Raw genomic sequence first — 15319 nt, 5'->3', positions numbered from 1 at the left:
ATTGTCTTTATCTATTTATTTATTTTTATTATAAACATCCATCAATATACAGTCATTTAAATAATTTACATATTTTCCATATTGTACCTTCTCTTTCCGTATACTAATAAAGTATTTAAGAACAGAGGTTTTTTGTCGTTTTTCATCATTCATGCATCACATTTTCTTTTTATCACTTCACAAATAAACTGTACAACACTGTTCCAATTTGCTTCAGATATATATTCACAAAATAATAATAATAATAATAATAATAATAATAATAATAGTAATAATGAAGAAGAAGAAATTTACTCATGCTTTTTTGATCTCTGTCTCTAGAGAAACAAATGTAGCATCCAGAAAGTATATTATAAATGCCACCTACACTCTGTTTCAGCCTTGGGAAGAATGAAATAATCATCCATTGAAATGGAAATGACACTGAAGACTGATCTTGTATTGCCTGAAGTCCACAAGAGAGGATTGTGCAGGCAGGGAGACCACCAGAGTCAGATCCAACAGTGATACTACAGTGAACCGTACAACAGCTGAAGCCAGCAAGCTCTTTCTAGTCTGGGTGAACTCAATTAAACTAGGAACCTAAGAACTAAGAATATGCCCTGTTTTTACATTGCTTTATGTTGTAGTTGTTGTTGTTGTTGCAAATATACTGCTTTTCCCTGTGGTACCTTGGTTTATGAACTTGATCTGTTCTGGAAGTCCGTTCTTATACCAAAGCGTTCTTAAACTAAGGCGTGCTTTCCCATAGCAGCGGGGGGGGGGGATCAATTTACAAATGGAACACACTCAACAGGAAGTGGAACATATTCTGCTTCTAAGGCAAAGTTCACAAACCAAAACACCCACTTCCGGGTTTGCAATGTTCTTAATCCAAGTTGTTCATAAACTAAGCTGTTCTTAAACCAAGGTACCACTGTATACAGAAATGCGCAAATTTACCCAATGACATAGTCTAGGGTCCTAGAAACAAATATCCACTGAAGACATTAGCGATTTCCCACAGAACTAATATTCCATGCATGACTTGGGCTATCTAATATACAATTTTCTGTTCTATCTACTTTATTACTGCAGTGAGCACTGTAGCTTCATTTTCCCCAATGGTGATCAGAGTGCCTCAGAAGATCCAGTGGTACTTAGAAGAAGAAAGGTTTTCCTCACTACCTCTTTTTAAGCATTAAAAGCACACAATTTCCCTTAGGAACTAAATTACTTAAGGCTATTTACTTTGTATGTCCATTCTACAGCACACCCACTCAGCCATGAAGTTCACTGGGATATCTTGGACCAGTCACTGCTGGCACTGTTGTGAGGATAAAAATGAGGAGGAGAACCATGTATGTCACACTGAGCTACTTAGAGGAAAGGTGGGTTATAAATGCAATAATTAGTTTATTATAAATATTTTGGAGATCCACTTTTACATCATTCTGATTTAGGAACATTTCCCCTTATTGGCCTTTCTTTCTTTATGCCCATCAGATACAGAAGTTTCATATTCCTATCATGTATGAAGCATACTAACCTTCAAAGCAAAGGGAAAGGACACTGTAAACAACAAATGTCCTGTGGCAAACAGATCTATCCTCACTGGATCAATGGTAAAAAGAAGCTATTATCCATTTAGAATAAATGCCAGAGCTAAGCAATTCTGTGGTCACCCATTCATAAATTGTAAGGAAAATTCAATCCCAGAGGGCATGGTCATGAATATGCCTGGTTACCCCAGGCAAAAGAGGGTGAACATTTTCCCGCCGCACTCGTCTTTATCCCATCTTCCAATTTTATTAGGAATTCTACTTCAGGACTTTGATCCATGTGGCCTCAATTTAATCATAGCATCTGTGGATCATGAGCATGTAAGTAGCAGCAGTTGCGCACACACGGGAAGACTAGAAGTGCACATAAAGAGACAATTTGTGAGGGAGAAGGCACTGGACTTCTCTCTTGTTGCACCCTTTCTTCACCACACATCAAAGCCTCAACAAGGTGGGAAACAAGTCAAGGCCTCAGCAAGGTTAGGGCTAGGCATCTGACGAAACTGAATAGGATGCACTCTGGTCGCAGTGATGTCCTGCTGGTTCAGATCAAAAGCTTATGCAGTCACATCAACCTATACCCTGTAGCAGCCAACCCAGATGCCTCCAAGACAGAAGGGAAATTATGCTCTCCTGCTATTGTTCCCCAGGCCAGCCATTGGCATTCAGTGGCTACTATACCTCCATGATCAGTAGTAGTCACTGACAGCCTTAACCTGAAGGCTATTTTTGCCTCTCACCACACCCACATCTGGAAGGCTGCCCACAGGGGAATGTGGTCCTCAGGCTGATAAAAGGCTCCCCTCCCCTTGCTCTCCAGTAATATAAGCCAGTTGTTGGGCAACGAATGGGGAAATGTTTAAAATATGCCAGGCATGAAATGAAATCCAGGCTGCAAGGGAGTGGAGGAGTGAATGAAACAAATGCCGTATGGCCTGAAGAAGTTTCAGTGTAATCCTTAGCATTAGCAAAACATAAAACACAAAGCTGTTCTTATTCAACGACAATAACGTTGACTAATCTGGAAACTGATTGCAGTGACATTTGGAAAATGTTATGTGAATGTCTGCTACCAAAATCCCATTAGCATTTCATCTCATCTCAGGAGCAAAATTCTGGAATTCTTACTCAAGCGAAGATTTCATTAGACGTATAGGAGGCATTCATAGAATCACAGAACTGGAGAGTTGGAAGAGACCACAAGGGCCATCTATACCAACCCCCTGCAATGCAGGAATCTTTTGCCCATTGTGCGGCTCGAACCCACGACCTGGAGATTAAAAGTCTCATGCTCTACTGACTGAGCTATCAGTAGTTAGGATCAATAAAACATGGCCCATGAGGATATACTTTCCTCTGACCTGGGCTGAGGTTGACAGGGATGATCTCTCTAGCAGGCTGCTTGCTGTATGGCTTCCACAAGCATTGTAGAATATTTGATTATTAACAGCCATTGATGAGGGAGTGTAAGGTGAGCTATAATTATTTTAAAATCATCTTAATTTGTGTGCACCTTTATTTTCCCTTTGTCATTTAAAAATTATAACTTTTCAACATTCAAATGTCCTCTCTTTCTCAACAGTTTATATGTAAAGAGAAGCCCTTGGAAGGTGTCAACCTTTTAGAAAGGAACACTTAAGAGTAGTCCTTAAGCACTGAAATATTATGTTGAGAAAGTGACAGGTACAGCAATAAAACACACAAAACAGTATGTTTTCCTGGGCCTTTGGCAAAGCAAACTGCCATAAATTTCCTTCAAGTGCTGTCTCCTGACAGGAAGCTTATTAATATTTAATACCTCAATAGGAGGAAATCTGCATAATTTGATGGTTTAAAGAAACAGTGGTGGCACGAACCATTCTGCTTCATGACGCTTTCGCCTTTAAAGGGTGTGTTTGCAAGACTGCTCATTTTGTGTCATGTGAGAAATGCAAGACTTTTATGCCTGCTTCAAAACAGTGATTCCAAAACTTCTTATACCTCAAGCACAGGGTTCCCCACCACCCCACTTCCAAAATTTAAATTGGAGGCATGGTTCACTCTTACACCTGAAAACGTTTATCTGGCAGCACAACGCTGAGCCCACATATGTATCAGAACAAGGTGAAGCAGAACAAGGTGAAGTGGTAAAATGGATATGCCACTTTTGAATGCTTCCTTGGGTAACAAGAGTTCCCGGCAAGTAGAAAGCCAGCATAGCGGTCACATGACTCCCAATGTATTCATTTCATATTTGCACATTCAAAAACACAGGACTGTATGCAACAAAGTTTTACTCAAAAGACACCCACTGAAATCATTGGGCCTATGATAATCATGTTCATTCAATTCAACAGGTCTAGTCTGAATATGACAAACATTGGATGTGCTCAGCAGAGCAAAAGATTCTGATGCTGCTACTATGGAATAAGCTGGTGTGTTTTGGGTTGCTGAGGCTCACATTGTATATACGTGTAAATAAAACCATATATCTTAAAGACACTACAGTCTCTGTTGTGCCTGGTTTTCTGAAGAAAACACAAACCCTGAGTCAGCACCAGGAACCCCTGAAGGCTCATGTACTGCTCTGTGGAGATTGTGGTGGTGTGTAACAATATATCTGCTTGATGGTTGTTGCATGCGGGGATTCTTTGGCTGGAGCCTCCCGCGCACAGGACAAAGTCAACTGCACGCGGGATACCAGTTGCTGGGGGATCTGGTGGCCAGCGCCTCACGTGCGCCCTTGCACGGAGCACCGGCCAAGCCTGCGGACGGGACGGCCGGTAATTCCGGAGCCCAGCTCACACCGTGCCATGAAGTAGATTGTCCGCCGGCCTGAATCTGAAGGATGAGTGAGTTGAATGAATGAATGCCTCGTAGATGGATTTGCAGGCGTCTGTGACCTCTTAAGTTGTTCCGGAAAGTAAAGCACCAAAATAAAGATGGCCAAAACGGCGGCCAAATAAAAGATGGTAGAAGGCAAAATTTAAACTAAAATGAAATAAAGACTATGACCATGGTCTCTTTTAAGACGGCTTTGGCTGACCCGCGTGGGCTGTTTCACTCTCTCTGTACCTTGCCACGCAACATTCTCTCTGGGCTTGTCCGTTCCACCGTCTTCCACGCTAGCTAGTTCTCCTCTAATTCTCTCTTCTCTTTACTTTTTCTCTTTCTCTCCCTCCCTCTTTCTCTCTCTCCCAGCACGGGGAGCCACAGCCTTTTATTGACAAGAACAAACAATGTCATGATCAATACTTTTACCGATCAGAACACTGTTGCTGCCCCCGAAAAGGGCGGGAAGCAGAATAACTGACCATCAACCAATTTGAACTTGGAGCCAATAAGTCCTGGCGGAGGGATCTCAGCAGCAAGTCGCCTGCTGAATCCTCCTTTCACTTTTACTTACTTGCGGAGGGATACATTAAATAGTGCATAATTAATAACAAACAAACAAACATAAACGACCGTAGGTGCAGGTGCACCCACGAAGTGTATTCCCACAGTTGCGGAAGGAGGAAGGAAGATTCCTCTCCTTTTGGGTGCCTGGAACACCAAGGGTGCCACATACTTTTGGGAGTTGTAGCTTTCCCCCAGGGCTTCTGTGGAACCCAGTACAGATGCCAAATCTGCATCCTGGTTAAAATAAATATCTGTGCTACAAATACACAAGTTGCTCAAAGGGGATCATGAGCTCAGGTCTGGATATTTTCAGGGCTTTTTTTTCAGCCGGAACTCGCTGGAACTCAGTTCCGGCACCTCTCAGGGGGGCGCCGTTACCATTATAAGAGAACAAGCGAGGTGTTCACAGTGAGTTCCAGCACCTCCTTACCTAGAAAAATAAGCAACACACTTTCATGTGTAAGCATTTTTATTTTTATTTTTGACATGAAAGCTGCCCCCAAAGATGCACTCCAGCCATTTTCCAGAGTCAACTCCCAGTAAACATGCCTGTTACAAATTAATGCTGAGATTCACCTCTACATGGTAGAGTTGCAAGCTTGAAAATGACCTCTGATTTTTGCAGGTTTATTGATATTGTTAACAAATGCCCTTGCAAAAGTAACCAAATCATACTTTTCTGATTCTTGAAAACTGCAAAAAAATATGTTGTTCTTTCTGTTCAAAGACCTCAGGACTCTCATTAATATTCATAAAGCATTTCTAATAGGCTGGAAGCTTTAGATTTATGTAATAATCTAATCAGGTTAGACCACAGGTATTAATCTGAATTGGGCTTCATTAAACCATTTATTCTTTTATATTAACAGTTATCTTGTATAACTCTATACAATTGTGCCAATGGGCATTTTCAAATGCAGCTTTGGAAGAAAGTGATAAAGTAGGAAAGAGGGAAATGAAAGTTTGACCATATAGACATCAGGAAAAAAACATTTTCACAGGAAAAACTGTTTGAATGCACTTCCGCAGAAGCATAGGAGCTTCTGAGGCCCCTCTGCTGCCCCCAATAAAATATTTTGGGGGGGTTGCCTCCCCAATGGGCATTGCCATACAAATGGTGTGCATATGCTTTCTCAAGTAAAAGAGCCAGCATCAGAGTTAGGTGTCCACTAACTCGCCAAGCAATAGTAAGCACCTAAACTGGGGAAAGAGGATGGGGTAGAATTTTGTTAAAATTCAGCAATTAAATTTGTGATCCTGAATTATGTTCCACACATCTTCAGCCTAGGATCAGGGCTGTGTGTTTGAGAGTGTGTGCAAATTTTCTAAGTAGTTTGCCCCAATCTCCAAGTAACAAAAGCAAATCTATTGTCTGAAATCTTTTCTCTTTTTTTCTTCGTTTCATCTCGGTTCCATGTAATGGCAGATGGATAACCAACATGGACCTTCCCTTGGCAAAAACAAAGTCTGTTCCTACTCCTTTATTCTCTACATAAAGAGTAGATCCTTAGTTTCCTTTCAAAGGTCACTTTGACTGACAGCTCAGAGAGAGCTCCACTCTACCTTACAAGACAACAGCTGCTGGAAACAGACGGCTCAAGTGTCTGGGGAATATGTCAAGCTGACCTTGTTTCAGCTGGTACCACAACACTCTCCACAATAACTTTTAACTAGTTTCTAGCCTACGTTTAGCTCTTCAATACAACTGGCTTCAGAAATGCTTTGAAACAATGCTGACATAGCAAACAAATATTTCAGAATACTTAGGATATCTTCTTGAAACTTATGTGTGCAAAAGATATATATCTGTATAGAATGGACTCTGTAGGCAGAGAAATGGATTGCAATGAGCATCACTGTGACTGATTAGATATATTTGTCTGATTGTAGTTTCAAATAGTTTGCTTTCAAACCAGCTAACCAAGTTGCTCTGATAATGAACCTAGTAATGTGAGGTTCATATGGAACATCTGAAATGTATAGAATTCTCTGAACACAGCCAGCTTTTTTTTAAGAAAAAGGCATAGGCATGTTATATTCCAGAAACAAGAGCAGGGAGGACCAAATGGCCACATTCCAATACCTAAAAGGTTCTCTCACTCCTTATATACAGCATAGCTGTGGGCTTCCTTCAGATACTATCAGGAGGTCCATTTTACATAATGTAGGAATCAAGCCTTTAGTGTGGTGGCACCAACCCTTTGGAATTGCCTCCCCTTGAACATTACATTGAATTGCATTTCCCATTTTACCAACCATTAACTCAGGGGTCCTTTTGGAGCTCTTCACACAATCTCTATTGCTTTCAACGACCCTAAACAATTTAGTATCATCAGCCAACTTGGCCACCTCACTGCTCACTCCAAACTGTAGATCATTTGTGAAAAAGTTTCTCAATACCAATCCTTGACGGATTCCACTTTCTACATCTCTCCATTCAGAGAATGACCTGATCCTATCTAGTGTCTATGTCATTCCTAGTAGCTATGTTGAACACTGAATGGAACGATCCAGTGATTTGGTGTGTGGTATTAGTAGTATGTGGATGCCACCAAACTCAATTTCTCTTTTTCATCAAAGCCATTTGAGGAAGTGGAAATGCTAGTCTTTTACTAGCTGCAGTAATAGACTCAATGAGGGCCCAAAACCTGAAGCTGAGTCCAAACAATAATGAGGTAGTGTTAATGGGATGTTTATCTGCCTAGATGAATGGTGTTCAACCAGGCCTTTGGCTATTTAATATTCTATGGCCTTTTAAATGTGTTTGTGGGAGGGGGAGTTACTGTTTCATTTTGTGTTTGTTCTATTTATTTATTTATCCTGTATTTTTATCTTGCAAACTGCCCTGAGATGTTCAGATGAAGGGCAGTATATAAAGTTAATAAATAAAACAAATAAATCCTGTTCTGGAGGAGTTGCACTCCACCTAAAGGATTAGGTTCGTAATTTTGAGGGTACTCAATGATCCATCTCTGCCACTAGAGACACAAGTGACCTCTGTGGCTTGAACTGCATTCTACCAGCCTAGTTTTGAGGCCAGCTACTACCTAACTTGTCAGTTAGTGAACTATGGCTCTCACAACCCATTGCATATGCAGTTGCATTTGAAAATAGTCCAGAAATTTCAGTTGGGGCAGAAAATGGTTGCAAACTGCCATAAACATATTATGCCAGTACTTTGCCATCTTCACTGACTACCAGTTCATTTACAAGCCCAATTAAAAGTGCTGTTCAGTCTTTTCCCCTTGAAAGCCCTTCCTTGTTGGGGCTTCAGTACCTGAAGAATCACCACTTCCCATCTGTAGCTTGACATCATCACCTGTGGCCCATGGTGGCTAGGGGTAAAAGGGCCTTTTCAGTAGTGGTTCCCATTTGTGGAATGCCCTCTCCAGAGAGCCTTGTCTGGCATCTACTCCAATGCCTTTCTGGCACCAGGAAAACCCTTTTTGTTCTCCATTTTAATTTAAACTGTGGCTCTTATTATTGTTTATGGCCTGTGGATTTTAGTCACTGACTCTCTGCTTTGAATTTATCTGCTTTGATCCTAATCGGTGTGTTATTATTCCCTACATTTTCTTGTTTTATTTTGTAAAAAATCAGAGGATTTCCTGTTATGGGACTGCCTATAAATAGTTGAAAATGTAATAAATAAATAAGCATTTTGTTGACTTCTATAACCAGCTAGGAAAAGTTGTTCTGGAGACATGGAAGTATAAAATCTGACTTACAACATCAAAAGAAAGTGAATTTCTTAGTGTAAAGGTCTTGAATAGTAGCACTTCCAGCCTATTATGATGTGAGAGCACTTAACCAATAAAGCAGAGTCTTAGTTACCGGTAATCCATGGTCTGAAGCCAAGAGAGGTTGTAATAATAAATTTAAACCCATCGCTTGATATTACATCTTGAGTTATCTTCAAAGCTCAATTCAAGCATTGCAAACAGTTAGGGGTGGACAAATATGTTAGCTTTGTTTTCTAATTAGCTAATTTTTCTAATGTCAACTTCAGTTTGCAACACTTCTGGATCAGTTTTCATTTTTAGAAATACAACATATTTCTGCAACGTTTTAATGCTTATTTCTCTCAGTATACCGATTTTTCCCCAAGCAATATTCCATAATATAATGCATTTGTATATGTCATTTTCTACTAGTATATCCATTTTTAAGCACATTTCCCCCTAATATATGCATTTACGTGCATATTTTTGGCTTGAAGAACACTGTGGAATGCCCTGCCATCAGATGTCAAGGAAATAAACAACTACCTGACTTTTAGAAGACATCTGAAGGCAACACCGTTTAGGGAAGTTTTTAATGTTGTTTTATCATGTTTTAATATTCTGTTGGGAGCTGCCTAGAGTAGCTGGGGAAACCCAGCCAGATTGGGCAAGGTATAAATAATTAAACAACAACAACAACAACAATAATAATAATCCCCATCCCCATGGGTAAGTAGAGCTCATTGGGTCGTACTTGGCTCTGAAAAACTTTCAGAACATTTCTATTCATGCCTACTCAGAAGCAAAGGTACACATTCAAACTTAAATTCCACATTGAGAGAAATTGCCTACAAAAAACAAATAAATACGGTAGTGGAACCCATTTTAGAGATCAAACTGAGGTGAGGTATAAACCACAAGATCTATTCCCAGTATTTTCAGTTTACCCATAAATCTCCTGCTGCAGACATAAGCAACATACCCTATTCTGCTCTGATTTTAATAGTCTGTATTAACTAACTAACACACACACACACACACACACACACACACACACAGGATTGGGCTTTTGGCTATGCAGGCATAAGTGTCTGGTGCTCAGCTGTGTCTCTGGGGGCTTATTAATCCACATTCAGCACATATGCATAGGCCCCACATGTGTTTGGCATGTGTTTCATCAGGCAGATGTTGCAAGTTTTTAATCTCCAGGAAGTATCATGTGGATTAAATCACAAATCTCTAAACATTATTCTTAATTGCTGCAGTAAGTAGGACAGGCCTGTGGTAAGAATAGCTCACCATTTAAATGAAAGCAATAAACAAACATTTGAAATTCTGACTGGCTTAAAGCTCCGTTACTCAAATGATTATTCTTTTCTTACTGATTTTTCCTTCTTCTCTCCATTATATTATATATATATATAAACACAGTACACCTCCCGCAATCAGCGTACCCACATGTCACTGACTGGCAAGGGAACCCCCAGGGGAAGAAGGCTCAGAGCCTGGGAAGTGGTGGTTGGATGATGCTGAGTGTTCAGAGAGAGAGGAGGGAGCAGACTGGGAGGAGGAAGTTTTGGAAGCTGAAGACATAACAGGGTTTAGTGAACAGGAAGTGGCTGTGGCAGACAGCAGTCCAGAATCAGAGGCAGAAGTGGAGGGTGGAGAGGAGGGGTGGGGCCAAGAGGCAGAGATCAGGCAGGCTGTTGAAGAAGCCAAGGGGGTCTCCTCTTCTGCTGCAAACAGATCCCCCACCCCTTGGTCTCCCAGGACCAGAAGAGGTATGAAGAGGATGGAGACAGACACACTGACAGAATCTCAAAATGCTTGGAAAGGACCCAGGGGAGGAGGAGGCGTAGGCAACTGTGGGAAGGTGGGGACCTTCAGTCCTCCCAACTGCCTCATTGGGGCAAAATCTACTGGGAACAGTTGCCTTGCTCACTTGGCCTGTCCTCCTGAGCTATTTGTTTCTTTGAATAAGGAGTCAACTTCACTGAGACTATGTGTGTTATTACTGACCAGCTCCAGGGAACCCACCCTGATGCTACATTATTCACAGGGCACCATGTACACAATATCCCCATTCCACATACCTGTAACCCTTCAATGGCCAGTTTGAGGATAGAAGGTGTTAATTTGGAAGCTTGCTTGAAGGAGAAATTACTCCAGTCTATAATTAGAACGAAGCCATTTATCTGAAGCTCTTGGTCTTCAATGAGAACTTCTAAGGACAGCAGAATAGCCCGTAAAATGTCTATGAAAGAATTCCTAGGGATGGAATAAAAGAGAGGAGAAAATAATTGTAGTTATCAACAAATCCCAAGAAATGCAATGAATGAATGAATAAATAAAATTATTAATATTCTTCTGGTGAAAGAAGCAACATTTCATGATTTGGATTAATGTTTTCTGAAATGGCAGGTATTTCAAAATACTCCAATAAACATTTCTCAAAGAAAATGGTGCTGGTTCCCGGGGCGGCGTGTCCTGCTTCACCACCTGAGATGAGAAAGGAGAGTGCTCCCACCAACTTGCTGCCCCCACCACCTCACTCTTACTGAAGCACCCACAAAGCAATGGTGTTAGTGACGGGTTCCAGTGTGAACTTGTGAGATCTTGCAGAGCTAGGTGAGAGCTTGGTGGAAGCCAGTGCTGCTTCTCTACCAGCAGAGGAGGTAGAGAGGTGAGCAGGGCACCCACAGTGTCACTGCCTCCTGGGTTTCTGCCATCTGAAGCACTACCTTAGCCCACCTTATGGGCAGGCCAGCCCTGTTGGTTCCTCCTCTGGTTATGAAACATAATCCATCTTGTGTTTCCAGATTCTGGCTTCTTTCCACAAAACAAGAGTCCTCTATGGGACAGCTGGAGCTGGTCAACTTAGAAATTCAGTAAAGGATTGACAAATTTAAGATATTTTAAAATCAAAACATTATTCCCAAGTCATTCCTGGAGAACAAAAGTCTGCACCTATCCTTGAAAATATTCAGTGGCAGTTTATCTCACTGAAGAAATTCTTCTGCTATGCAGAATTGCTTTCCTAATGATGAAGATAAATCTATGTTCTGCAATGTAATCCTATTGTTGCATTTATTATCCACAAAGGGGATAGTGACCAATTGTTCTCTGCTTTCTTTTCACAAGCTCTTTTCATTTCAGCTGAACACCCACCCTGTTCTCACCCCCATATTATATTGCTTCTGTATGATTTCCAATTTGTTCATCTTTTCACTTCCCTCTATCTGGAACAAATTAGTTTATTTGAGCTTCTTTGGATCTTTCTGTTTCTTTTTGGCTTTTGGCTTTTCCAGATCAGATGTTGAAAAAATGAAGTATTAAAAGTGGTAATAATATATCAGTGTGCATAATTGCTCTCGTGTTATCTTTTTTACACTTTGAATTGTTCTTTCTTAATTCAACCTTGTATCTTATTAACTTCTCTGACCACCACTGTACATTGAGTACAATTCTTAATTGTCTGGCTGACAATGCCTAGACCTTTTCTTTCCGTGTGAGGTTACAAGTAATACAAAACTGACTGATGCTTATAAGTATGTGGAAACTGTAGTTCTGTATCGCTAATATGATTAGATAAAAAAACCTAGTGTTTTTCATTGCTGATAATTATAATACTCTGTTTTAGGACTCCCTGCATTTCATCCTGAAGACCTTGGCCTTTCTTCTTAATAGTCTACTGTATCAATCTTTAGTTAAGGCATATTTTACCAATTTTCAAAACACAGAAATTAGTCGTTCTAGGGTAGTCCAATATGAACCTCTACTGAAGTTTTTAATGGTTGATGTTTTATCACTTTTTATCATTATTATTAATATTCTGCTGGGAGCTGCCCAGATGGGTGGGGTAATATATATATATATATATATATATATATATATATATATATATATATATTGTCCAGTAGCACCTTAGAGACCAACTAAGTTTGTTCTTGGTATGAGCTTTTGTGTGCATGCACACTTCTTCAGATTCTTCAGATTTTTGCATGTACACGAAAGCTCATACCAAGAACAAACTTAGTTGGTCTCTAAGGTGCTACTGGACAATTATATATATATATACTGCGTCAGACCAACACGGCTACCTACCTGAAATAATAATTATTATTATACCTGATTATGTGCAGCTAGATTTACAGCTATGACTTTGCTATCTCTGTTTATAGAATTGTGGAGCTCGAAAGTTACTGCATATGGATGCAACACTAAACCACAGTTGGAGTCTTAACAAGACTTAGGATCACACATCCCCACCCCGATCCCTGCTTAAACTGTATCACAGCTGCAAGAAGATCAAGAACTTTCACATCTGTTTTCAACTAACACCAGTTACTCATTATGTCCAAACCTTGGTTGGTGTTCAAACAATGGTTAGTGATCCTGGTTTGTTACTCTAATCCAGGGATGGATAACTTTTTTCAATGCAAGGGCCACATTCCCTCATACACCTCATACACACCCTTCCTGGGGCCACATGTCAGTGGTCAGTGAATGTGGCAAATATGGATGATGGGGCAAAGGATAAGACTCTTACCATAGGTGATAGTCCAGCCACACAAATGTCAGTGGTTCCTAACTACCACCATCCCACAAAATCTTTCACCCTCCATCAAGGTAAAGTATTATCAGAGTTCAAGGCACATTCAAGACTGGCAGATGCATTCAAGGAGAGCACAGAGCAAAGCTAATGAAGAATGTGAGCTGGAACAGTTCTGAGATCCAAAGATGCTCTCCCTGCCTGCCATGAAACATAGTTGACACTAACCACAGTTTACAGTTCAAGCAAACAAATACTGTGGTTAGTTGAAAACTTTTGCTTCTAACTTTGTCCTAAAGGCCACAATAAAGAATGGTAAGGGAAAGAGAAGCACATGAACCTGAAGCTTGTGTATGCAATACTAAACTACCAGACCAGACCACTGTTTAGCCCAGCACCTGTCCTGATACCCTCCATACATAACAAGATTGAAAGTTTATGTTAATGCCACAAGCAGATGGCACGAGTAGCCAAGGCATACTGTGATAGGATTATCTTTAGCATAAGGAATAATGTCCAAGCTGATGATTTATGCAAGGAAGGGGAAAGAGGGAAAACACTGGGATTCATGTGCTAGTATGGGAGAATTTAAGCCTCATCCCAATTAACCAATTATATCCGCAAAAGAGTCCCCCCCCCCCATTTTGTGCTTTAACAGAATTCCAATATTTCAGTCTTTTATTGCACTAAAGACTGTTATCATAGATCTTTCTGTCTTTGTTACAGTAAATACTGCAATCTAAAATATTCTTATTCATAGCTAAGGGTCTGGTGACTTCTGTTTCAGTGTATCTGAAGAAGTGTGCATGCACACGAAAGCTCATACCAAGAACAAACTTAGTTGGTCTCTAAGGTGCTACTGGAAGGAATTATTATTATTATTATTATTATTATTTTGTTTTGACTATGGCAGACCAACACGGCTACCTACCTGTACCTTGATCTTTGTGGAACTTAATTTATTATTATTATTAATTGAATTTATAGACCGCCCCATACCTGCAGGTCTCAGGGCAGTTCATAGAATAAAATCAGAATATAAAAACACAAAATACATAATCAAAATAAAAACAACAACCCATTAACCCCCCAACCCCCACATTTTAAAAGGGCATAGGATGTCAATCAAATCAACGAAAGGCCTGGTAAAAAAGGAATGTTTTTGCCTGGCACCTAAAGGTGTATAATGAAGGTGCCAGGTGAACTTCCCTTGGGAGAGCATTCCACAGATGGGGAGCCACTGCAGAAAAGGCCCGTTCTTGTGTTGCCACCCTCCGGACCTCTCAAGGAGGAGGCACACAAAGAAGTGCCTCAGAAGGTGATCTCAGGGTCTGGGTAGGTTCGTATGGAAAGAGGCAGTCCTTGAGGTATTGCTGTCCTGAGCTGTTTAAGGCTTTATAGGTCAAAACCAACACTTTGAATTGGGCCTGGAAACTAATTGGTAGCCAGTGCAGTCTGACCAGGATCAGTGTAATATGCTCAAACCGTCTTGCTCAGGTGAGCAACCTGGCTACTGAATTCTGCACTAGCTGATTTCAGATAGGGGCGTAGCTGGACCACCAGCTGAAGCTGATGGAAGGCACTTCATGCCACTGAGGCCACCTGAGCCTCAAGCAACAGCAGGGGATCCAGGAGTACCCCCAAGCTACAAACCTGCTCCTTCAGAGGATGTGTAACCCCATCAAGAGCAGGTGACCTCCCACCCATCTGGTCTAGAGAACCACCCACTAACAGTGCCTCAGTTTTATCTGGATTGAGTTTGTTTGTTGGCTCTCATCCAGTCCATTACCGAGGCAAGACACTGGTCCAGCACTTCCACTGCCTCACCTGCAGATGTAAAGGAGAAATAGAGCTGAGTGTCATCAGTATATTGCAGACAACGTACTCCAAACCTCTGGATAACCCCACCCAGTGGTTTCATGTAGATGTTAAACACATTGAAGGTTCCACGGGGCTGAAACGCTTTCCCCAAGCAGCACCCTCTGGGAACGACCATCCGAGTAGGACTGGAACCACTGCAAAGCAATGCCATCCACCCCTAGTTCAGACAGTTGCTCCAGAAGGATACCATGGTCGATGGTATTGAAAGCCGCAGAGAGGTCGAGGAGAATTGACAGGGACATGTT

At 41.0% G+C, this 15319-nt stretch overlaps 1 protein-coding gene across 1 annotated transcript in view; it reads right to left on the bottom strand.

Moving 5' to 3' along the window:
- Window positions 1–15319, bottom strand: part of CLVS1 (clavesin 1) — a 60334-nt gene that overhangs the window by 29847 nt on the left and 15168 nt on the right. The window contains exon 2 of the mRNA XM_033155292.1: window positions 10735–10909. Coding sequence (XP_033011183.1) covers window positions 10735–10909 — 175 coding nt within the window. The remainder of the gene's footprint in view (window positions 1–10734; window positions 10910–15319) is intronic.

This window comes from Lacerta agilis, chromosome 7, assembly GCF_009819535.1.
Source record: "Lacerta agilis isolate rLacAgi1 chromosome 7, rLacAgi1.pri, whole genome shotgun sequence".
Lineage (NCBI taxonomy): Eukaryota > Metazoa > Chordata > Lepidosauria > Squamata > Lacertidae > Lacerta > Lacerta agilis.
Note: the sequence above shows the minus strand (reverse complement) of the source record. Positions and strands in the feature narration are given on the sequence as shown.